Raw genomic sequence first — 26,596 nt, 5'->3', positions numbered from 1 at the left:
TGAATGTACAGTTTGCACATGAATAAACACTGCAGAAGAAGTCCACGAAGTTCCTGTCTTGCGTCTTAGCTGCTGGGTGAAGTGACGGCAGAGTCTGTGGCATTAAACCAGAGCAGAGTGAGCTGGAGCACACTCTGCTTCACCTAAGTTACAAAATGTGGATAAAAGACATTTTCAGTGCCTTTTTATTTTCCACCATTCTTGCCTTTGTGCATGTATTTTTCAAAAAAATTAAATTTGGGTCATGTTTATGCTCGTCAGATGCAGCTGGGACACGAGACGCACAGAGCTGGTGTGGACAGCTGCATAGATCAAAATGAGAGTGTTTCTGTTGTGTGAGCAACTTGCAAGTGAAAAATGCGTCTGGCTCGCTAGCGGTCTAGACAGGGGGTTAGTCTCCATTTATTACGTACAAATTTTACTGCTAGACTCTGTGCAATAAGTGTGTGTTAGCTGTAATCAGTCGGTGTTACTGTATGTCTTTCTAATCAGGCATCCATGCTGAATTATAGCTGCCCCAAAAGGTTTTATTAGACTAAAGAAGGTGATAACCTGCTGGAGTTAGAATTTGTTGTTGCCTTACACCTGACCTGAGCAGAGAATGGGATGTGCACATTACCACCTCCCTGTGTGTTTGTGTGACAACTCAGATTCTCACTGATCTCAAAACTTTCTAGGGAGCTCAGTCCAGCCTTTGTTATTCTTTTTTCTTTTGTCAGCCTTTTGATTTTGAGTTTTCATCTCCACCTTAAAGTTGCCCTGTTTGAGTTTTCTTTTAAATAAAACAAAGTCAGTTTACAGTGTTTCTTACCAAAAACATCCACAAACATGTTGAGTTCCTTACTTATAAAATCTCTTCTTTTTTTTTTTGAATACTTCAAATTTTGCAATATGGTGTTTTTCTCTCTCTCTTGGCCTAATTTTTGAAAGAATCTTAACATTCTCTAAATTGTGCAATTGTCACAGCTGTTTCATGGGACATCACAACTCTGTTCACCCAAAATGTTTCATCAATGCTTCAAAATCTAGTTTTTATGTCTGTAAATTAATTAATCTTTCAAATCTTTCAAATTAATCTTTTGTTGTTACTGTGTGAGCTGTACTGCCCAAAATGTTTAGGTGTTTTTTCACCAACTCAACTCTGGAAATGTTTCTTATATACACAGTTTTGTTCTACTTTTTTGTTGACACTGCTTCCTGTGCTATACAAGAATGTCAGTCGGCTGAATTCCTGTTGTGAATCACGCTGAGCTTTTTAAATTCAGATTTCAAGGAAAAAGTTTACTGAGGAAAGTCAACGTTGCACAATACTGTAGCACACAGAAAACTGACATGCACGCTTGTATATCTGCGAAGGAATGTGCTACATGTACTGTAAACAGAAAGTCACTTTTTCATGTTTTCTTATATGTAAAGTCACATATAGAAAAATTGCCACAAAATGCACCCATGTGATTCCTAGTTCATTACTGTCATCTGGCAGGTCAATTTAGCAGACATCAGAAACTTCAGGCATTTGTGGAATATACATGTATTCTGACAGATTGTGATAACTGAATGGATCATTTTGCATGTGATGGCTCAAACAATGAAGGAACGTTTAGAAGTTGTGAAGATTTTGACAATTTCAGTGAGAATAGACTCATCAGTTTTGATCAGCAAATCATGTGCAAGTGTGTAAACTGTAAACAATTTTTTGCACTCCTGTGTCAAAACACGTGCGGCTGACCCTTTCCAAGTCCCGCCTCTTTTCTCTCTATGCTCCAGTGACAGCTGAGCAAGCTTGGTACATCAGTCAACTTTTCCCCTTCCTTTTTTGTCTTCGCTATGTGCTCGGATCTTTAATGTTGGAAAGAAAAACAAATTTTGAAGGTGGTTCAAAGATGTTGTATTGGGACCTGTAAAAGCAACATATATTCACATCTTAAATTAGCTGATTTTAGCATAATGCAAGCTAACTAGATAGCTAATCAGTATCAGTCATTAGGTTCCAAGTTTGCCCACCTGTTATTTATTAGAACACATAGAACAAAAAGAGGCGGCACTTAGGAAGGGTCAGTTTGCTTGAATGAATGAGAAATTCGAATCTGTTGCAAGTGAATTGTTCAGAGATTTGACTTAATGATGTAGTTCTCATCTAAGAACTGAGCTAAAGTGAATGAGCGAAAACTACAATAGCTTGCAGACTTCTTTTTCACTACCTTTGTGGAGTCATTGTCATGCTTCTTTGCATGTCACTGCCACCAACTGTCAATCAGTGGAATTGCGCTGCATGTGTCATTGTGCATGTGCAATCTTTTTATTCTCAAATTTGTCCTGCACTCAGCCTGATTACACTTTTAGACAAGTGGACTCGTGACTACAAGGCCACAGGTTCAATTACTGGACCTGTATGATAAATATAGGTGAAGAAGTGACATTGCCCTTGTGTACGGACCTCCAGCTGTTCCAGTCGAGCTGCTCAGTGACCAACAAGTCAGACTGTGGTTGTATAAAAAATGCTTTGATCAAACCAAATGTGATCTGTCTCCTTGGTTCTTGATCCAAATTCATGTGGCTGTTTTTATATCGAGCTCTTCCTTTTTCTGTGATGTCAAAGTTTAGTTCTTTGTTGTGTATTTTCACTCCTCACACTTTCACTTGTGAGAGATTTAACCACCTTTGTAGTTGCTTGTACCTCTGCCGTACTTAATTGTGTGAAACCATTGATTTAGAATCTTTTTATTGAGTGAGGTGTTTGTGTCATTTCAGATAAATCATGGATGCACACCCCGGAGGCACTGGCCAAGCATTACATACCCTACAACGCCAAGGTATGTTTCACCATCACACTGTTGTGTTGCAGGGACCATAGTGTCCAAACTGACACAGAAATAAAACAAAATCCCTCCTTCTGTGGTCGGGCCTAACAAACCGACACCTCCAGGCCAGGCGTTCCATGATGCATTTCTCCCGAGACAGCCAGGCCTTTCACTGAGGGCAGTGTTTTGTTTTTCCTGTTTGCACATGATGAAGCCACCAGCATTGCCCCAACACCTTCTACCCCTTTACATCATCCATTTTATTTTCCAAGTCACCTCATTTCAAGGGATGGTTCAGATGATTTGAAAAGGGTCAGATTCAGCAGCAAAACATATTTTACCTATTTAATAAAAGAGGCACCCAAAAATTTATAATATAAATTTAGAATATTTTCACCACTTTACTTTGCCATCAAACAGTCTTTTACCTTTTCTTTTTTTCCTTTTCCTGATGGAAATCTGAGCCAAATATTGCTCTCTCAAGAGTAACTTTAAGAGTGACTCCTTTACCACACAGAATACAGTAGTTGGGCATCCAATGCAGTCCTCAGTCTGTTAGTTTGTTATATCATTGTGTGAATGCTGTGAATCCAAACTATACTTTTATAACCCGGAAAGCACACAACAATGCAAACAAAGATCAAGGCAGCATTGGACCAGCAACTCCTGAGGTGTCAGAGGTAAAATTACTGGTTTCTTTGGAGAGAGCAATATAACAAAGCCCTGACAGCTAAAATCTGTTTTGATGCAGACCCCGTCCACAGCAGGATATTGCTTAGCTTCCTACATCGATAGTCGTGCTGCTTCCCTAAATTGGATGCATGTTTACTGCTTATTGATAAGTACCTCCCACAACCTCACTTTAAATAATCCAAACTATCCCTTTAAGAAGTACATGTCAACAGTAATTTGGATATTTAATGGTGGATGATTTAATTTGAATGTCACGACAGCTTCGATATGAACTGACAATCTACTCTATGTATATTCTAGTATTTATCTTCCTGAGCAGCTGTTTTCCCTCAGTGCTGTGATGGGGGGAGATCTTCCTCGTCAAACTTTAATTTGAAAGTTTTCTTGCTGTGTTTTAGCCTTCCTGATTTCTTCATTCATTAATGAGTGTTTATGTAAAGTGACTCGTGCGTCTGTCGAAACCAGCAGAAGCTCCTGGCCCTGACTAAGAATAATTTAAAGAGGTTTTCCAGAGATTTTCTTTCATTTTGTGTTCCAGAGAGATTATTGAGGTCCTCCAAATATTCCTTATGTGTCCCATAAAAGTACTGTGGGGCTGCCTTCATTTTGCCTTTCTGCTCCTAAACTTTAGGAGAATGTGTCAAACTCAAGGCCTCAAGATTCAATTATATACAGCCCGCGAGATAATTTCATGTGTCTATTATGAATGGCCCATTCGTAAATAGCACTCCCACCACTCACTCAGTCCCACAATGCACTGCGTCAGCTGCCGCGCAACTCGAGAAATAAATCAGCTCGCAGTCGTGAAGACACGAGCTTCTGTCAAACGACAATGTAAACAGGTTTGTCTGTTTAGGCAACTGACTCAGTGCAAAGAAACACAAGTATATGAGGAGGGAGATGAGCTGCAGCTCCACCTGAAACCAGGTAAAAATAAAAATAAGACTGACCCACAGCAGAGAGAGAGAGAGAGAGAGAGAGAGAGAGAGAGAGAGAGAGGGAGAGAGAGAGAGAGAGAGATAAAAAACTTTATGATCATGAATCATAATATTAATGTACACTTCTGTGGTGCACGACTTTTTTACTCCAAGTCTGATTTGTGTACTTTTAAATACTTAATTGCTGCATTATTGTAAGTCATGATGAAGAGTCCAGACTCTGTCTCTCCTCTTCATCTCCTCAGTGTGTCAGTGTGCAGTTTAACCTTTTCCTAAAATACTGCTGGTTCTGTGGTGTTACATTTTAAATCTGAAGCCTGCAGTGCACCATAGAAGCTACAGTTGACTTTTCTGTTGAAGATCTCAGTGTGTTTTGGCCTTAATGTTAAATTCAGCAGGTTAATATGTTCATCTGTACCTGATGGGCTGATGGGTTTGTAATATTATTATATGAGCATATAATGCAGTGCCATTGAGGGTTTGCATGATTAAAGTGTGCGATATCTTGTGTGCAGACAAAAAGAAAGCATTTTGAAATGTAACCCCCACCTGGATATATGAGTTTAAATATTCTGAGCTGAAATATTCTCGTTTTCTTTTGTTATTGTTGAAGGAAAAAAAAATATTTTAAATCTTATTTATTTTATTGAGGAAAACGTTGTTGCAGTCTGGCTGTTCAAATTCATATTTCTGAATAAAACATAGTCAGTTTTAGACAGTTTAATAAATGTTAATCCTGTTTGGCCCGTGACTGTATTACATTTTGGCCCCTTCTGTGATTGAGTTTGACACCCCTGTCCTAAAGTACAGAACTAACTGCTTCTGGGTATTATTATTTTTAAAAGGAAATTCAAGACCTGTCTTTTTAATCTGTCTTTTAAGTTGGAGTAATGTTATAAGCTTAGATTTTAAGTTTTAATCTTTTTTTTTTTTTTACACTACCTTCTCCCTGTTGTTGATTTTATTTTATTGTATCGACTTTTTATTGATTTTTAAGATATTATTGTTTTATTTTTAGTCCTTTTTTTAATTTATTTTTTAAAGATGAGATAAGATAAGATGAACTTTATTGATCCCACACCAGGGAAATTCACTTGTCACAGTAGCTCAAGCAGTACAGATAGAAAGTGACAATAAATACTTATAAAAATTAAGATAAAAAGTAGAAAATATGTATATACATATCAGATTAAGAAAATATAAAATCTAAGGAATATAAAATGTAAAGAACTAAATACAGGGCTGTACACACAAGACTATTTTCAATATATACACCTTTCACTTGGATATATTCTCTTTACTTTTTTCTTTGTTGTTTAAAATTTTGCTATGTTAGGCACTTTAGGCTGCACATGTGTATGAAAGGTGCAGAATAAAAAGTGCTGCTGACTTAAGATGAAAAAGAAATGGTGCATTTGGTCCTGGCTTTAAAATACTTCCCAAAAAAAAAGTCCAAACAAACACATCTTGCAGGAGGACTGTCTCACTCAGGGAGCACCTCCCTGTCAGACTCGTTTTCTCTTCCTCTGCTCTGAAGCACTGAATGTGTCAGCCTGCATCCTGAGCTTCAGAAATGTAAGGATGAAACTGAGGTGGAACTCCGAAAACTACCACATCCTCCAAACCGCTGAAGTTCCCTCACTGTAACGCAGCAGAGAGAGCGGGGGATGTGACAGAGAACACTTCTCTAAAATCAAAGCATATTGTCAGCTTTCACTGATGAGTTGCCTGTCTGGCTGAATTTGCTGAGATCCGAGTGCACCGCTCATCACTGAAGGAATTGGAGGGAATGAGACAGCCAAAGTGCTGAGACTGTTCTTGGCTTATTCTCCCTGGTTTAAAGGGCTCAGAATTGTTGAAAATCAACTCAGTTGGCAATTTACTGTACAACCTTCTAGCTAGTCAGAATAGAGGATCCCTTTTTTGCCTCAAAAGTACTAGATTTAATTTTTTGATCCATTGATTCAACAAGATCATAAAATAGTATGTGCCTTAAAACATTTTGGTTTGCAGGACTAAACCATGTGCAATATTTTCTTTATTTTCTTGAGCCCAAGTTTTTCGCTCCAGGCTTTTCTATGACAGAGTACAGTCCTATAGTAGGAAGCAGGGCTTGGGCTGTTGCAGCTATTGAGAAGCTAAGCTCTTGTCTTTTCTATTTTTTATTTTTATTTGTTGCCAACTTGGGTACAATCTACAGTTAAAACTTTCTATTTATGTTTAGACTTGTCTTGTGTAACTTTGACTTCTTCCAAACCATCCAGAACAAGACACAAGCAAAGCATTCAGTCTTTCAAAACTAGTTTTATTCATATAAACAGCTTGTTCTCACGTTAGGAAGTTCAGCTTTTAGGACAACAATTTATGATTGTTTCATTACAGGTTAATCTGGGAATTATTTTATCAATTAACTAATTCATTATTTAGTCTGTAAATGTCAGAGCCCAGGGTGATGTCTTGTTTCTGAGAAAAGACATGAATCATGACAGATGTTGCAATTTTTGGACAATCACAGAAAGAACTGTGTAATTGAGGGAACAGAGAGTTACAATTCTGAGACTTTTATTTTTGTCTGAGTTCATAAAAAGTTATTGATTTCCTTTCCTTGAAAGAACAGCTCCATTATAAATTAAACCTGCGGGAAATGTAATTCAGCTGAATAAATCATATACTGTATGAAAGATAAAAAAAAAACTGGAGTGGTTTGAATGTGGGGACTGTCGACATCAGTACTTATCATTTATAATCTTTGCCATTGCTCTGCTTCAGAGTGTCTCTTTCACAGAGAATAGATTATCCAGGTGCCCTGCTGTGATGCTACAGTGATACTAAAGCTGCTACAGTTAGTTCATTAATTGATTACTCTACTGACAGAAAATTATTTGGCAGCTCTTTTGATAACTGTTTAATCATTTTACATGCAAATTTGCCAAACATTCTCTGGTGTCATCTTCTCAAATGTGAAGATTTGCTGCTTCTCTTTGTCATATATGATAATATACTGAATATCTTTGTTCTTGCAGTGTAAGTCAACAAAACAAACAATTTCAAGATGTCACCTTGGGCTCTGGGAAACTATAATGAGTGTTTTTCACTACTTTCTGACTTTTATAGACTAAACTACTAATTGATTAAAGCTTCAACAAGGAACTTGTTGAAGGCAGTGTTTCCACCATTATAACCAAAAACTATGAAGTTAAAGATAAAAATCTCCTCCTGTTTCTTTTTAACTGGCTAACCTACTACTGTCTGTAACTTTGCCTTTGAAAATGTAAACACAGGCTCGTTTCATCTGATTTCACAGAGAATCCAACTTATTGGAAATCATTCACAGTAACTATATAGAAGTAGCCAATCTTCTCACGGATGGTCTGGTTAACTTATGTAAGTCATATAGAGGTATCAGAAATACATTCAGATAGTTTCAAAATCACTTAAAAATTCATTGCAGCCACAGATTAAAGGTAGTAGGATTTTTCCAAGCTGTTTGCATCAGGACATCAAATACCAACATTTTGGGTTGGTGAAATGTCCCGAGCACAACAAAACAATAAGGAAATTCAGACAGAGAGCTTTTAATAAAATAAAATAAACTATTTGAATACCTTTCTATGGGCTGTGAGGAATTCTAACAGGCATTTTTCACCATTTATTAACATTTTATCAACAAAACGATGAGAGCTGCAACGATTTATCAATTATTAATCAATTATTAAATTAATCACCAACTAATTGATAATCAGTCAAATCAAAATTCTTAAATGTGAATATTTTATATAATTTTGTAATTATATGGTTTCTTCTCCTTTATGACAATAAACTGAATATCTTTGGGCTTCAGGAAAAACAACTCATTTGAGGATCATCTCAGACTTTGGGAAACACTGATCAACAATTTTCTGATATTTTATAGACCAGAGAACTAATGGATTAATCAAGAAAATAATCAACAGATTATTCAACAATGAAAAAATGCAGCCCAAAAAATAATTGTTTGTTGCAGCTCAGATTTTAAACATGACAGCATACTTGTGTATCAAGAAACTTTCTAACACCACCAGCCTGTACATTCACTGAAGCAAGACAGATGTGCAGTTTAATGTCGATGCCAAATTTTTACCGTGTTGTCAACAAGTCACCACAGCAATCAGGATTTGTCAGTCCAGGCGGCATTTTCCTGTTTTGAATTTGATTATCTTTATATTCTGTTGACATGACAATAGACACCGTCCGCTGCTTCTGCGTCCCATCTGTTTCAGTGCTCCATCACTTCTCTTCACTTGCTCTGAGATGTCAACTTGCCTTTGGCTGTTGTGAAAAGCTGCTATTGGTGCTTTTATGGGTGCAGCTTCAATGAGTCTCTGCTGACTCCTGTAATCAACAAGTGTCATTGATCTATGGACTGCAGAAAGCAAGAAAACATTGAGCGGTGCACGCCAGAGCTGCCGGGTTCATCTTGTCTGACATCAACAATCATATCACATTCAGAAGCCACCTAAATTGCTCATGACACACATCCTGCCCTTTCTAGATTTGACTGCAGCTTTCACTCGTGTCATCTCAGTGAACTTTTCAGAGCTGCCAGGGGGTTGAAATATTTGTGCATATTTTGTTTGATTTTTGCATTTGGGTGTGCACAGTCCCTTTAAGCTTAAGGGCGAACCCTCACCGTGGGGAATGAGGGGCAGGGGTGGTTCGTTTTTCAGCTGCATGCACCAGTTGATGGATGAGCCTCCAGGCTTGGTCTGCTCTGTGAAACCTCCCCAGTCGCAGCCCAGAATGCACTGGTCAGGAACAAGAGCTTCTCCATTCTATTCTGGGCATCTGTCAGCGGTGCTCTCAGACATGTCCTTAAGTGTGTAGAGTACATTTGTCACACCAGCACAGAGTGCTGACACATCCATATGAAGCCTCAGTCTGTTTTCTGACTTAACTGAGAAGTGCCATTTTGGTATTTTTCATTTAGACACTAGACTGTTTTAATATTTGTAAAAAAAAAAATTGCATGTTTAATTTCTTACATGTGTTAAATATAAACTAATTTTATTCTTTAACTGTTTTTATATTTCTTTTAAAGATTATTAAAGTGATTTTTTAATATAGCATGAATGAGAATAGCATCAGAATAATCATAACCAATTACCAAGTCCATTTAAAGGTGCAGTAAGCAGTTCTGGAGAAAGTTAGTTGATTGCTGAATTTCAATCCCTTGGATCGCCACCAACCCAAAGCATCAGTATTTGCTGACCTGGGAATAAGACTCAACAATCCATTATCTTACTGACCTGTGATTGGCCAAAGTTTCCTGTCACGGGCTAGATTATATAACGCCTGAAATCAGAGAAAAGAGGAGGAGCAGAAGTCTAGTTTTCTCTCAGACCACTTGGATTGTCAGACTAAAGGTTCCATTAAGAACAATTTTCATCCAAAGAACCCTTTTGGGACGAAGAATTCTTCAATAATTGTTGAAATCCTTTGTACTGTAATATAAAAGGGTTCTAGATAAAACCTTTTGAATATAAAAAGGTTCTTGGTACAACCCTCCGGGTGGGTTCTTATTCATACCCTTAGAAGGTGGAAACATTCTTGATGTAACTCTGGGCCTTTTTCCACCACATGGAACCACCTTTGTTCTGTGAAAGCACCTACTTTTGAACCACACTGAGCATTTCCACAAAGAAACTGGTTCAGAACCTAAAAGGTTGGTTGCCAGTTGGAACCAAAAACAGTTTTCCTTGTTAACCAATATGACCATGTCATATTCTACAGGTTGTTTTGCATCGTGTTCTCTTTAAGAACCTCTCATTGGGTGCTCTAGGTGAAATCTTTCACTCATAGTTCCTGATATAACTCTTTATGTTGGACTCTAGGTAGAACTCTCTGAAAGGGTACCGAGTGGCAAGGTTCTACCGAGACCCACAAGCTTCATGATTCTAGTTATCACTTTTATTTCTAAGAGTGCATATAAGCTACAAGGACAGCAGATATTGTCAAAAGTCAAGTCATGGAAAGCTCCTCACAGATTTTGTGTCATGGAGACAATCCATGTCTGTCTGAGCTGTCTGCTGGGTTCCAGTGGGAGACGTTGTTATTTTGTTTTTTCCAACCTTTAAGAAGCTGACACCAGTGTTTATGAAGTCTGATATTGGAACAGGCTACACACATTAAGCTCCGGAGGCACTGGAGCAGTGTGTGTGACTGGAACAATTACTGCTGCTGCTGCCAGATGGAAAACACCATGTTCAGGCACAAAGGTTAATGGCTCCATCTGTTGGAGAACGGCAGAAGTGCCGGCACAAATGTGTGCATGTCTGTCTATGTGTTTGTTTGTGCATTTCATTAATCACATTCCACACATGCATAAGGCGAGGGAAATTGTATAAGATGGTATGTCTCTAAAAGATGTGAGCATGAACAATTTGATCATAATGATATCGAAATTCATTTAAACTTTGAATAATAAATGCCAGATGATATTATCGCAAATGTCACCTGTGATTGGTATGTTAATATGAAGGAGTTCATTCTTCATGCAGATAGAAATCTGCTCATCTACACTTTAAAACCAAAGGACTCTTCCACAGTTTACTCCAAGTGGCCTGGTGTATGAAATAATTGTGATTGCACTTTATTGTAAATTCCAGTAGTAAAACACAACAAGCTGTATTTTGTTTCAAATTAGACAAAAACTAGAAATTGTATGTTCTTTATTAGACAGTACACCATAAGTAGACACCATATACTTAATGATATGCTGCATAACTGTACTGTAAACTTAAGTGTATCATTTCCGACTGATAGACCCTTATTAGAGTGTGCAGTCACCCACAGACAAAATATTCTTCTACCTCTAAAACTTTGGCTTTTATTTAGCAGAACTGGTTTGATGTTGTTTTTAAATGGAAAAGTAGCCGATGTGTCACTTCACTTTGCAGAGTTACGGTACAGATCTGTTGTAATGTGTCCCTGAATATCCTACAACAAAGTCTTATAAGGGTCTAACAGTGGGAAACAATACACTTACAGTTCTGTTGTAATGTGTCCCTAATTATCCTCATATAAAGTCTAATTAGAGCCTAACAGCTGAAAACAACACACTTAAGTTTACGATACAATTCTGCTGTAATGTGTCCCAAATTAAGGAGCTAATAAAGGACCTAATACTGTCTAATAAAGAATAGATTATTATTAATTTTTGTCTAATTTGATATAAAGTACAGCTTGTTGTGTCTTGTTACACTTGCTTATATACAGTGTATTGTATGTCTCTGTTGTGTTACTGTCAAATCACTGATGTGTGCTTGCCCTCTTTTGTTCTCTTTCAGTTCCTTGGCAACACAGAGGTTGAAGGCCCAAAAGGCACGGAAGTTGTAAAGGATGCAGTCAGAAAGCTCAAGGTAAATCCAGTCCTCAGAGTAAGCTGTAGCCTGAAGGATAGAAGAATGTTCTTGAGTGACTGGATTGGATTAGATACTCGGAGCAAGGCGGGGTGGGAGTGAGTGACAATGCTCCCCTCCCTCATCAGTTACCAGCAAGGTGCCCTTGGAGTTTTTCAGCTCCCGAGCGTGGATGCCTATAACTGCTGGATAAGCACAGCAGTTTGCTCAGTCAACCCTTCACCGGGTAGATGTACAATTCAATAAACCGGATATTTATCTGCTGTGGAACCTGTTGTTTTCTTACCCCGAGCTCGAATCCTCCAACCATAACATTTTTTAAAATACAGACACACCATTTTTTTTTAAGAAGTCACTTTATTAAAGCACAGGTGCTTTAATAACCCAGACAGAACTCAGTGACACATCATAAAAACCTTAACTTAATATTCTCCACCACTGGCTCCTCGTATGAAGTACATGATCTAATTAGCTGCTGCAGTCTAAGTTTGCATATTAATAAGGGGGATAAAAGATTTCTTGAAACAATATAATTCTTTAATATAAAGTTACACTGTTAGTGTTAATGCCATTCAAACAAACACAAATATGCAATAATAAGATTTGTTAATTAATGCGTTGAGTAAAGCCCACTAATCATGTATTAACATTGGTTTAAATTGCTATACGTGGTGTAAAAAGTGCTGTTTGTAGTAACTAACTTACAGAGAATCATCACCATCTCTGTAGTTCCACACAACCCTGTGGAGTGTTTTAGGCTTTTGGTCTTTTGGCCCTCAGATTCCTCTTTCATAACCTGTGTTTCCTGCACTGAAGCCCCAATAACCCTAACTGCACGCTACAGAGCTGAAAGGAGTGAATATTTAATAGAAACTTAAAATGAATGCTGATGTTCCTCTGTTTGCTATAGCAACCCAAATGGCCATAAAATGAATTATTGCAGTTTTTACTTTGCTTCAGACTTGCATTAATTGATTTTTTTGGTCACTTGGCAGTGTAACAATCTGTGAACACTTACATGTTATCACATTACAACGCTGATGGGGAGAAACTTGTCAGCCAACTCTGCTTTTACCTCTGTTTTGGTCTCCACCAACTCCTGAGGGAAATACCTGGCTCTTTGGCAGATAAATGTTCCACTGTGTTCACCAGCAACTTCGTCTGCCATTTAGTGCTGACTGGTTAGGTGCTTTCACATCAGGGACCTGGGCCCAGATCCATGAACACTTGACCCCAGAGTTCAGTTTGTTTGATTGGTGTGAACAGTGTGTATCGGGTCCACTTGAAAAGGTGGTCTTGAGTATAGTTCCTCAAATCAGGTGTGAAAACTGCACTACCAAAACAAGGAAGCAGAGTGCTAATGGGATTTTATGACTGGTAGACTTTATACACTATAGCAACAACATACTGTAAAAAAAAGGTGCAGAATAATAATATGAAAGCTGAACAGCAGGGCAATGATTTCACAACATTAAGACATAACAACAACATTTCACAGCATGTAGACAAAGATATTTAGATCAAGTTCCCAAGCTCCCATGGCTCTACTGTATAATCCATCCATGATCTGATGTAACTCCCCTCACATTAATACATGAAACTAACAGTCTGTTTTTTGACTTTTTGAGGTTCTTCTAATCCTATATTGTTGCGCCCACTTCTTCTGCAATTTTACAATGTTTTTTTCCGACTGGACTGTTGGCACCACATACTGCTTAGCGGACAGAAACATTCATTTGCATTCTCTTTTGCAGATTTATTTGAAAGTGTTTTAGCATTTGCAGTATATTTGGATATTCAGTATCACTTGCATCCAGCATACCATGAATAAAAAATGTTACATGCTTACATAACTCAGGTCTCTAGTGACTAGAACATAGTTAAAATCAAATATGACAGAGCTGAGTAACTGAAAGAAGTGAATTTGACAGATGTAATATAGTTAAGCTTATAGTCAAAGGCAAAGGGGGCACAAAGGGTTTCGGCACCAGAGACCAGGATTCATGTTCCACTGCATTACCAGCAATCAGTGTTGTTTTTCTTCAACCAGGACAAAGATCTTTCCTTAACTAAGTCTGCCAGAAAATGCTCAGTGGGTCATTTTGGAAAGCTCTGACAAACAGGCTTATTTGTTTTTTAGGCTCAAGTTTTTTTTTATATAATCAGGCACAGTTTCATTAAACTTCCACAGTGAATGACACTTAACCTGAGTTCCCTCTTCAACATTCATCAAGTTTAACTTAACTAGCAGCGCTAGTCTTTATGCATGGGAAACACAACCCAGAGAAGCTCTGCTTTCTCACAGCTTCTTGGTAATGTGGCTGTGCTCGCTGCCTGCTGGCCTCTCCTCTGTCTTCTCCTGCCAAGAGTTGAATCTGTGAGGCCACTTGTAGGGGAGGACTGTTTTCCCAAACCCATACCTCTAATGTTACGTTACATTTAATCTTGAAAGCCTGTTTGGAGTCCAAGGCTCCATGGTTACTCTCCTAGATACAGTGGAAATTCGGACAGGATTGTGGTTCCAAAGGAAAAGAAATTGTTGGTTGTGCAAAAATGAGGATTGAGAGGCTGTCCTGGAAGGCCCACAGTTTAGGTCAAATACTATACTCTCACATCAGTTAGAACATAAATGCCTGCATCTTTTTACTCAAGCAAGATAAATCTCCCCGTAACTCACACTGACTGTTGTCTCTCCCGGTCTATTCATGCTCGTGTCTGCAGGCTCCTGAAAAGTAAATGTCTTAAATTTTAGAAGCTTTACTCAAGGACTTACAAGGGCTTGATTACAGCTGAATGTTTCATTTAAGTGCCATAATGTAGAGGCTATAAAAATACTGTGGTATCTTGTAGGCATACTGATACACACACTGTCTTGGTCTTTACAAGGTTTCACATTGGAGAGTGAAATTGGATAAACGATGGGACTGTAGTATCAATCTTCTCTTATTCTTATAGCTATAGTGGACACTTCCTAAACATTTATAGTGTACTGCACAGTGGTATCAGCTTCCTGCACATGTCCTTACAAGTAATAATACAGTGTCTCCTCAGCCAACAGTATTCACTTCCCTTTTAGCAGACATTTTCTTGGTCATTGACCTAAATGCACTGCCAAGTCAGTTAATTTTTATGTAACTTGGCAAAATAACTGTGAAAGACTGAAATTGTTTTTTGGCAGTGCTTGAAAGAGTGACACATTGGATGAATCACAGATTTGTTTAATGTCCTCTTTAATCTTCTGTAAAACACTTAACCTTAAGGGTAATAATTTCTTAAACAAATCCTCATCTGCTTTTAAAGATAACCAACTCATTCTCATCCCAGGTCATCAGGTACCAACATGTTTGTCACAGCCCTCAGTGTCTCATACAGATGCACCTATAAGGTGTTGCCAGAAAGCCATTTCAAAATATAGTTAACATTGTGAAATAGGCTTGGGCAGTATGTTAAAATTTTCCAGCCAACCATCATCAGCCCATCCATTGGCGATCGCCGATATCTTGATGGAACCGTTGATGGATTCAGCCCATCGTCGATAGGCAATAGATTCATCCAGTTGTCCAACCCTATTGTGATACAGTCACAGTTTGGTCAGTTTTTGGAAAATATCATGGTCTGGGTTAAAATAAGTATGTTACATTACGTATATCACATTACTTAAGTGAAGTAAGTCATGTGATGCATATGAAGTTGAGTTAAATGCTCTACGTCACCTGACATAGATGAGTTTACATTGAAGGTACTTGAAAGCTCAGTGAATGTTATACAGATGCTAAGAGGTAAATTGTGTGATTGTATGAGACCCTGTGGGGTGTGACATAGACTCACAGGTTAGTCTCTAAACACACTTAAGCCCTAAACACTTTGCTCAATAGAGACTGAGAGCAATCTCACAGTTTTCATTGTTAAAACTGGGTGGAACAATTAAGAGAGTCAAAAAAACAAAAACTTCCATTGTCGAATCAAGCCTTTAGAGCTGCCCTTCATATTGGGGTGGTGACATTGTGTACTTGCTACTGAGGAAAATGGGGAGAATGCATCATGTCCGGTAAAGTGTGTCCTTCAAAAAATATAAGTGGTGTAGGTTTGTTAGCACTTGTACTTCAAGCAGCTACCTTGCATTGAGAGATCCCCAGACAATCGGGAGACGGCGAGATCTCTGATTGTCTGGCATTATGAAACTAGCCACGGCAAAACTTTGATATCTGACAACCTGGAAATGAGAACAGTCTTTAATAACATGCTGCTGTTTTATTCCCACGAATGTCTGTCTGTGTCTGGAACTTTTTAAATTTTTATTGTAGCAAATCTAACCTCAAGGTGCAAAATGTAATTACATTACAGTAGCATTTTCAACTGCAGCAGGCAGCTGTTTTCACTGCAAAAAGCTGCAATGAACCTGCTTCACATTACCTGCTCAGCATCAAATAGCAGGCAGACAACACAAGTGACTATCTGGTGAACATATCGGAGCACTTAGCAGCTAAAGAACCAGATATTTTTCACAGGAGATGGTGGAGACCAAAACAGAGCTAAATGAAGAGTGAGTAATGGACTTGCTTTTTGATTGCTGGTGCATTCATTATAACAACTTTATGAAGTGACAATATTGTGTTACTCCTTGAAAATTAGCAGCTTTTAAGGGTGTGTACAACCGGAATTCCAAAAAATAATAATAATATGATAATAAAGCTTGATAATTCAGTTGATTATAGTACAGAGACAAGATATTAGTGTTCAAAGTGTTAAACTTTATTGTTTTGTTGTAAATAAACACTTATACCACTTATACCGTATACCACTTTATCTACTGTTGCCTGAGGCTGAGGGTTGATGTATCAGTCTATGTTAGGTCGGGGTGAGAAAGGAGTATTCTAACTTCCTGTCTTATAATCTGTTACATTAGGATTATAAAAACAGAAAGGAATTTATAGAATAAAATTTATTTAGATATGATTGTTATACATAATCAATATTATTTCAAACACAATATAGCCTGTCACTCAAAAATGAAATACATCAGGTCTGCATGTGTCCCTCCTGCCTCCCAGGATAATAGATTAAGAAGCTCTTTTCTCCTTGTGTTAGCACCACCAGCAATTGTCCAATCAGTGAGAAATTGGTCAGACAAGAGCATATCGACCAACCAGCTGAGCCCAGATGGGGTTGGACCTGTTTTTTACTGTTGTATGTCAGTGCATTATTTTTTCTTTTGGTGATTTCTCTTATTTGGCAGTTTCAGAGACACATCAAGAAGTCAGAGGGACAGAAGATCCCGAAGGTGGAGTTGCAGATCTCCATTTATGGTGTGAAGATACTAGACCCCAAGACAAAAGTGAGTCCAAATCGTTGAATTTTCTTGTTCAGCAGGTGTGCTGAAACTGCAGCTACATGACACCTGTGGTTATCCTGATAACAAACACCGTGTAGACAAAGAATGGTTTTGAAGTCAGTAAATAATGAATGTATTGTGTTTGTTTTCCAGGATGTGCAGCATAACTGTCAGTTACACCGGATATCCTTCTGTGCAGATGACAAGACAGATAAAAGGATATTCACTTTTATCTGCAAAGACTCGGAATCCAACAAACACCTCTGCTATGTGTTTGACAGTGAAAAGTGTGTAAGTGTCATCTGCTTCCTTGTCTTCTGTGAAACAAACACATTAGGCAGAATGTAGAATCACTGTATATGTTTTATATATTGATACTGTGCTTTAATTGCTCTCATTGTGATTGGTATTCTTATATCTTTTATATAATTATGATGATTAAGTCTTTCCTCCTGTGCTGCAGGCAGAAGAGATAACTCTAACGATTGGTCAGGCCTTTGACTTGGCCTACAAGAAGTTCCTGGAGTCTGGAGGCAAAGACGTGGAAACCAGGAAACAGATTGGGAGCCTACAGAAAAGAGTACGTCTCACATCCAGTTGATTCAGCTTGTTTACCTTAACAAAGACTTTAATTTACTTTGAAAACTTGTACCACCATGCTGACACATTGGTATTTTTTATTAATTAATGCAGAGCTTGTTTCTATTGATTGTTTTAAATGATCCAGTGTGGACAATTAAGCCATGTTGATGAAAAATGTCAGTAATGAATATTAATGATAGTAAGCACTATTGGTACAGAACCAATTTTAAATTGAATTATTATTCATCCTACCGAAACTGTGGTGCTTTCCCAGTGGTTTTATTTAAATAGTGACTTATTAAGACATTATTATGAAATTGATTAAATGACTGACAGGGTGTGGTGGCTAACCACCAGTGTGACATGTAATCACAATAATCTTAAAGTGTAATGACTGGAGACTTTGGTCAATCGCAGGTCAGAAAGACTTCTATTTGGTGTTTTAGGTAACTTAACACATTTCAAAGGATGTGTATAACACTTTTTGACAGGTGAATGTTTATTACTGTTGTCATTCGGACAGTTCTGTCATTTTTCATGCACAATTGAAATTGTATGAGATGTCAGCCTCTAGAAGGTATAATGGTCTCATGATAACCAGTGTCAAAACCAACCAGATATGACTGTTCAGTGTAATCTTGACACATAGAGCTCAGTAGTTTCTTTAAGCTTGAGATGTAGGCCTGCTATGGCATATTTATATTGTCATAACATAGACATTAATATGTTGTGTTGACAGGTTATGTTGTGTTGGCTTATGTCAAGTCATCATAACAAGAACATTGACAGGTTATGTCAGTATCCAGTCCAGTGACAACCGTGTCTGATGAAGGATTAAACATTCATTCATGGTGTTAGAAAATCCCATAACTTCTGGACCTGAACAAACCATTTAAACACAAATTAGATGATCTTAAAAAAGAGTATCATCATAAATCTGAAAACAGACCTGTTATATTATCAAATAATTTTTGGATTCTTGGTTTTCACAGGATATTGAAAATAGAAGATAGAGTATCATGTCAAAATGTTGCCTGTCTTCATAATTGTCATAATTTCTTTAAAATTCCGCAGTTAATTTGGTTGTTCATGGTATCAGACACCGTACTGCAGTTGATTTGGCTTTGATTGACTGCTGGTATGTAAAATGACTGAACTGCTCTTGCTTTTCTGCAGATTCAAGAACTGGAAACGGAAAACTCTGAGCTAAAGCAACAACTTCAAGATCTTGAAGAACAGCTGATGATCGCTCATGTGCCACCAGTAAGAACACACACCTCCTCAATGTAGAGATTGAAATGATTGAAAATTTGGATTCTTCATATTAAAGCAAGTTTATGCAACTTCTTCAATAGCAGCTACTGTGGCCACAATTGAGGGAAAATGTTATATACTTAAACATTAGGTGACATCAGCCATCATAAGCTGCTGGTCTGTCCAGATCAAACATGGCTGAAGCAGCAGAACCCTTTAGTGTACTGAATTGAGCAAGTGTGTGTTTAATTGATTATGAATTAAGCTTTTTTATTGAACTTTTTATTGATTAAGATTTGTTTCTGATCTCAGAAATCAGTCTTACTTTAACTGCAACTTCAGCAAAAAACTAAAACAGCTTGTCATGTAATGTGACGCTCAAACCATTTGGAATCAATTTATCACCACAACCATCTTTAAATTAGAAAAGATGATCACATTTAAAGGGTAACTTTGTTATTTTTCAGCCTGTGCCATATTTTCCAATGCCTTTGTGTCTAAGTGAGTAATAGGGACAACAATTTTTTTTTTAAATTGGTTCAGTGTTGAGCGAAACCGCTGAGGCTGTCAGCTGTGAAATAGGCTGCAAAGTAATCCTTATGGCCAATTGTGCACCGTCGATGGATGTCCAGTAAAATTGCTTGTTTTTGCCACTGACAGGCACAGATTGTTATTCTAAGTGTCTCACAAAATTATAGAAATGATCTCTACAGAGATAGACCTTTTTGTTTAAGAAGGAAATATGTTTTGTTTAACCAGTAACAGCTGTTTTATCATGCTCGCCAAAGCCACCAGGCTCCATTTACAGAAACATCAAAAAACACACTTAATTCAAACCTGACAGCAACAAAATAAAACGCACCAGAACAAGCTTGGTTTGTTTAGGAGTGGGACAGAAGAACTATTCTTTTTTTATGATTTCTGAGTCGATTTTTACACACACACACATATATAAAATTAACTAGCACTTAGTCTACTAATTATATGCTAACACATCATAGAAATTCCCATTGACATGCTAATAGAAATTAGCATTATGATCATTGTAATATTATCAAAACAAACGGATCCATTTTACTACACATGCTTATCATAAACAGGCATGTGCTTATACCTTCAGCCATGTATTTTCTTTGCTGCATTAAAACAAATTAATAACGATAATGATGACTCCTCATTGCTAACTCAGTCTATTACTGTGGCTTGAACACTACACACTGACCAGTTACAGCAACCTGAAGGGGTCAAAACTTCCAGCCATTTTGGCCTAACATCTTATTTTACATAGGCTTTATCAGATAAATATATCACTTAACTTCAAAAGTGTTTAATTTATTACTTTTATGAGCTGTAAAGCAATGATGCTGCTGATAAAAAATGCAAAGACTGACTGTCATGTAATGAGGGTTGTTTTTGGAAGTATTAGTCCTGATATACGGTGTACTAATACATATTGAATCAGCACCCAGGTATTGTGTTTGTATAAAATTGGGAGGTAAGTTTATCATCCCAGCCTTAGGTTTGTCTTTCCATTGCTCCAACAATCACTAACTCTAGTTTATTCAAAATAAAATAAAATAGAATATATTAAATTACTCATTAAAATCCTTAAAACATTGTGTCCTGTTGCCAGGTGCAGCGCTCTTGCTCAATTCTGGACCGGTTTCAAAAATTGTTGTCCCCATTAGTCCAGATTAAAAAAATATTGAAGTTTCCCTTTAAGCTTCCAACTTTTTAAACAGTTTTTAAGGACAGCTGGGTTTGCTGATTCTGCTTCTGTGATTAAATGCATGACCTCAACCTCCAGTTTGGAATGACCAAACCTATCTGGAAGGAGTTGTGGAGTTCTAAGCTGTGTCTGAAGCGAAGCAATTACACACCTGATTGGTCTGATGAGGAATGTGATACATTCACCATCTAATTGGGCCAAATGCCAGTACCTGTGACAGCCTCCTGTGCATGCAATTACCCACACCTCTCCAGCTATACAAGGCTGAATAATATTGTCTCTCTGGTCATTTTCTGTCTGCGATCTCTTCTCAGCCGCTGCACATAAACGCAGCTAATGAAGCGTACATGCTGCAGAGGCCCTCCTCTCTCTTCTGGTGTCACAGCATCAAGTCGCTCTCCTGTCTGGAAATCTCCTCTGTCACGCTCACTCCTATGAGCTCGCCGGAGTCCAACCTGTCTGCCGGGCTACTAACTCCTCCGCCTGCCAAACCCGCTCTCCTTCCTCCTAAGCCTACTGAGGGATGCAGCATCCCGCGGCCTCGCGTAAACACTCTATGCTTTTTTCTTTCTTTTCTGCTTTGTGCTCTGTTGCTGCCCCTGAGGCCTCACTATCTTCTGCTTTTGTCTTTCTGCTGTTTGTGCTTCTTCTATTGCTTTTGTATAAAAATAGTTGTGTAATTTGTCTGTGTGAAAGCTTACACAAGTCTGACTTTGGCTTAAAGGGATAGTATGGATTATTTGAAGAGGGTTATATGAGCTACTTATCTGTAGTCAGTGTGTTAATTACAGTAGATGTTGGTCGGCACGCTGCCAGTTTGGAGAAGCAGTAGGATTACTGGTGTAGGAAACTATGCAGCAAAGCAGCAAAACTTATTTTAGCCCCCTAAAAAACATCAATGTAAGTGTAACAACAGCTGTACATTATATTTACATATGTACATTATAACTAGATTTAGATATTTTCACCACTTTACTTTGCTGTCAAACAGCTTTTTCTGATGGGAAACCACCAGTATTAAGCCAAATGATGCTCTCATCAAACCATCCAGACTCCGTTTGGAGTCAAAACCATTCACTGAATTTATTGGTTTGTTTATGTTATTGTATGACTTAAGTGTTTTAAAGGGATAGTTCGGGTTCACCAAAATCACATAATAGCACAACCTAACTGATCAAGGCAACAATAATCCAGCAACTGTTCTGTAAGGTAAAATTACTTATTTTGCCTTTGGAGTTTGGTTGGTTTTGAGACAGAGATATTGGCTACTATGACATCAGTTTCCCTTTGAAAAAGGCTGCTTGATCGCAAAGTGAAGCACTGGAAATATTGTAAAGACAAGCAAACACTTCACCTGATTTGATTCGGGTTTTTCTTAGGTGGCTAAAATACATTTTGTTGCTAACCCTGTCTACAGCAGTACATTAGCTTAGCGTCTGTGCTGGTACTCCTATCTGCTTCTCCAAAATAGGGGCGTGCTGATCAACATCTACTGTAGTTAATACATTGACCATGGATAAGTACTTAATGCGGCCCCATATCAAATAATCCAAACTTCACTTTTAAGAATTTCCACCATTTCATATACAGGCTGGGAGCATCTCCATGAAACCACAGTCTACAGATGTTTTCGACATGGTTCCCTTCTCCCCTGTGACACCGCTGGTGCCCACACAGGCCAGTAATGGCTGCCCACCACCACCACCAACCACATTACCACCAGATATAAGTAAGTAGTCCTCTTTTTACATCACTTTCAGAACACAAAATATATGTAGGATTGAGTCAATAAATTTGGGCTTAGGTTATACATATTGTATGGATATTTTCATTTGTCGCTTTTGCCCACATAATGCACATCTCCAGAAAAAGGAAAAATCTATAATTTGTTCACAATCACTCCAGAAATCTATTTGCACATCTCATGAATGAAAAGGAAAGGAGTTAAATCTTATTTGACCTGCTGAAATAAAAGGACAATTCTGACATGACAACAAAGTCCTGAAACAGCATTCAGCACTTTTCTTCTCCTATTTTTTATCTTTAAGATCTAGAAAATGCCATCACAGAAAAAAAACATCAGCACAGGCACTTGGGAAATATTTGTATTGCAGATGAAAGTATCAAAACACCTTTGTATTCATAAAAATAAACACATCTCAAAAACTAGAAACTTATGGAGTATTAAGAAATATTTTATTCATGTTTCTGGATTTAGAAACCTTTTGGATCAATCATTTTTGAGTGTTTATTTAGTAAAATCTGATGAAAAAACATGTACGATGTTTGTATATTTTAAATTTATGACACAATGTCACTACTATAGCATAGACTGTACAGATGTTAAAGATATGAAGCACTTTAGGATAATCTTGGAAATGTCTGAATGAAACTATCAAAATGTCTTTGCACTCTGATCATTAAAATGAACACATCTCAGAAAAAAAACATGTCCAATATTTGTATTTTTTCTAATTTATGATCATTTCAATACTTTTAACAATTATGATGTTTTACTGACATATAAAATCCTAGCTTAGGTTGTTCAGATTGAGTGATATTAATCATTTGAAGATACTCAAATAAAAAACATGACAAAAATACTAATAATGAGGCATTGATGGATCATTTCTATTGCAGAGTTCAGTTGATAGCCATGGTATAATACTTTACTACACTGCCTGGTGAAGCTGTTTTCTTCTCTTCAGTCGGTGTGATGTTTGTCTGCTGTCTGTGTTTATAGGGAAAGACCTGTTTGGTGCTGAGCCATTTGATCCGTTCACCTGCGGGGCAGCTGACTTCCCTCCAGACATTCAGTCAAAGCTGGATGAGATGCAGGTGAGCGCCCGTTGCTGTCTTATTCCTCTGCTCCGTGTTTGAAAGAACTGCAGGGATGCGGGTTAAACTGTGAAACCCAGCCTGTCTTATTATCAGCATCAGCACTTTGAAGGTTCAAATTTCCTCTAGTTTGTCTGAACAAAGGCTTCGTGCATCATGGGTGATGCCTCAGAGGTGGGCTGAATCCTTACTGGACAGTTTGGTCCTAATTGACCTGTAAGCAAGCTCTAACAGCCAGTTATTAAAATGATTCATTTTAGAATAGTTCTAGTTTGTTGTAGAATCGTGCACAAACAGGAAAACAAGCAGATGTGAGGGATTACCTAATTCTATATTTCTGTTTATGTTCTGTCTGAAAAAGCTGAGCACAGAGGATTTTAATGAAGTCCTCAGCTGACTCAGTGGTGAACATGACTCACTTCTTTATATAAATGTATCAGGGACAACAAACGTTGAAGTTCCACATTCATTTAGAAACACATAATAAAAAAGTCTTCTGTCTCTCACTTTCTGGTTTCATGTTCCTTTATGCATTTCAAATGAAAAGAAATAACGTGAAAACTTTTTAATATTGCAGTGAAACAGTTTTATGTAAGCGTATTTGAGGTCTGGTGGAGCAGTAAATGTACTGAGGAGTTTAACTTTTTATTCATTATAAGGAAATAATAGAAAATGAATGGTTGTGGCTTTTAAATAATTCATAATTAGCCCCTGCTGTCTGGAATGAAAAGTCAATCAATAGTATTTCACTGTGGTGACTCATCCATCTTTCTCTACTGCCGTCAGATATCATTGCTGAGTCTGTAGCTCAGTGGTGCTCAAGCTGGGGGGCTGGTCTGTCTGGGGGGGATGTCAGGTCATTGCAAAGGGGCCGAAGGAAATGTCACAAAATGTTGAAATAAAGATAATCCAATGAATGTGGTCAGAACAATCAAACAGAAGTTCATGACGAGGCTATCATGATAACGAGTAAGACATATAGAAGTCAAGGTTAATAAAGTTTGAGGAATGTTCTCATGTTGCTCTCAGATTCTTTCTTTTGGCAGCTTGGACTATATTTACTCAACAGAAACTCCTAGTCAGCTGAATAGAATGAAATAATTTTCAGCAGGAGTTGTTTTGTTATACTGTGAAACATTTTTAGCAGATTCAACTTAAAAATATAAGTTCTCCTGCTCAGTTAACTGAGTTAAAGCTACTACAAGGAACTTTCATGTTTTGTTGAACAATAACATCAAAAATACAGTGATCATAGAAAGAATATCCTCCTCCTTCATTTAACTGGTTAACTTACCACTCTCTGTAGCTGTACCTGGGAAAATGTAAACAGAGGCTGTCTCATCTGATAGATGGAGAATCCAACCCGGTGGCAGCCATTAAGAACGACTTCACAGAAATATTATAATAAATATAAATCTTCTTGCTGATGGTCTCATTAATTTATGTGGGTTGTACAGAGGCATGAGTAATAAATTGAGACTGTTTCATGATCAGTTAAAATCTCCTTGGAGTAGCTTTAAATTTTTTATAATGTAAAACTAACTGATGTAAATTAACATCTAATTAACCACACTGGCACACAGCTAATTTGACTTATCATTTAGATTTTCTGAAGTTTTAAGTGGCAGCTACTAACACTTTATAGCTGCGGCTGCTGCTTTTGGTCACTGACCTTGTTAAAGGGACAGTTCACCGCAAAATCAAAAATGTATATTTTCCTCTGGTCTGTACTTTTTACCCATCTAGATAGTTTTGGTGTGAGTTGAAGGCTTTTGGAGATATCACCCACAGAGATGTCTGCCTTCTCTCCAGAATAATGGGACTAAATGGCACTTGGCTAGTGGTGCTCAAAGCACCAAAAATACACTTGAGAAACTCATCAGCAGTGTCTCTTTCCAGAAATCATGACTTGGTTGCTCCTGATAATCCACAGACCTTGTTGTGAGCAGTTTCATAAACCTTCCATCAGAATTAACTACATGAAACTGCCCACAACAAGGTCTGTGTCTTAAGTAACCGTGTCATGATTTCTTAGAGTGAAAAAATATGTGTTTTGGATTTTGGGGTGAACTGTCCCTTTAAATTAAGTATTCAATAGTAGGTTATTAATAAATGTCAATTACATTAGATTCCTGTAGGATTTTTTACAGTGCACTAATTGACAAATGTTGTGAATGGTTGAGAAGAGGTTAGGTTGGTATTAAAGAACGTAGCTTTTTCTTTCTGATTCTTAAAGGGAGTTAGTGCTCCACTGCTGGAGCTTGACTTGACTTGCACACAAATCATCAGACAAATCATTACAGTTTTTCCATATCTACAGCAGCCACTCCTCTGTGAGTCTGTGTAAAACATTAAATTGCAAGGTTTTGAATTACAGTATGAACAGAAAATAATGAGTTCTGGAACTGAAAATCAGCTGCAGCGTCTGTCTTTCTGTCTGCAGAATAACTGCTGAGCTTTAGCAGGGAGCTGCCAGTAGGAGGCGATGTTGCACCAACTCGCTTTAGTTTTTAGTGCACTTAAACTTCCTCAGCTTCCTCTTCTTCTCAATTATTAACATCTGGATTCATCTCTTGTCTTTCCCTCTTGTAGCGTCAGAGATGGTTTGTACTTTTTGTTAGCTCCTCTGTCTGTGGTGTGTCTGTGGTTTGCATGTCTGGAGGATGTTGCATGCTCTCACAAATCCAGTGTGATTTTATTTTAACTTTTCCATCCTATCTGGAAAATTTTCTCTCAGAAGGTATCAATTGAAAATTAATACATAAGTCATTACTGATGCGTCATTATTGGTTTTCATAATGTTTATTACTGACAAAGCAGACTTTTTGTATACTACTGAGGTCTTTTGCTAAATTTGGCATCAAGTTTCACTCGTTAAAGCTTTGATTTAAGGCAGGGTGAGCTCAGTATGCTGTCAAAAAAAAATCTGACTTTCTCTTTTCTTTGTTCTCTTTGAAATTTAATTTGAAAACCTTTGCAAACCTATAATCTTTAGTTTTCTTCTTCAACTTGAATGATTGTGTTTTATTTAT

The 26,596-nt window shown here is 37.6% G+C and overlaps 1 protein-coding gene across 4 annotated transcripts in view; it reads left to right on the top strand.

The window, feature by feature from the left end:
- Nucleotides 1–26,596, top strand: part of gulp1a (GULP PTB domain containing engulfment adaptor 1a) — a 136,980-nt gene that overhangs the window by 108,616 nt on the left and 1,768 nt on the right. For 3 of the 4 annotated variants that reach the window (XM_084724233.1, XM_084724236.1, XM_084724234.1), the window contains 9 exons: nucleotides 2,752–2,813; nucleotides 11,758–11,829; nucleotides 17,066–17,164; nucleotides 17,315–17,452; nucleotides 17,625–17,741; nucleotides 18,920–19,006; nucleotides 21,041–21,271; nucleotides 22,317–22,455; nucleotides 23,470–23,564. In XM_084724233.1, the coding sequence (XP_084580359.1) occupies nucleotides 2,752–2,813; nucleotides 11,758–11,829; nucleotides 17,066–17,164; nucleotides 17,315–17,452; nucleotides 17,625–17,741; nucleotides 18,920–19,006; nucleotides 21,041–21,271; nucleotides 22,317–22,455; nucleotides 23,470–23,564 (1,040 nt within the window). The remainder of the gene's footprint in view (nucleotides 1–2,751; nucleotides 2,814–11,757; nucleotides 11,830–17,065; nucleotides 17,165–17,314; nucleotides 17,453–17,624; nucleotides 17,742–18,919; nucleotides 19,007–21,040; nucleotides 21,272–22,316; nucleotides 22,456–23,469; nucleotides 23,565–26,596) is intronic. The other variant, XM_084724235.1, reaches the window with a different exon arrangement.

This window comes from Lutjanus erythropterus, chromosome 8, assembly GCF_056507025.1.
Source record: "Lutjanus erythropterus isolate fLutEry1 chromosome 8, fLutEry1.hap2, whole genome shotgun sequence".
NCBI lineage: Eukaryota > Metazoa > Chordata > Actinopteri > Lutjaniformes > Lutjanidae > Lutjanus > Lutjanus erythropterus.
Note: the sequence above shows the minus strand (reverse complement) of the source record. Positions and strands in the feature narration are given on the sequence as shown.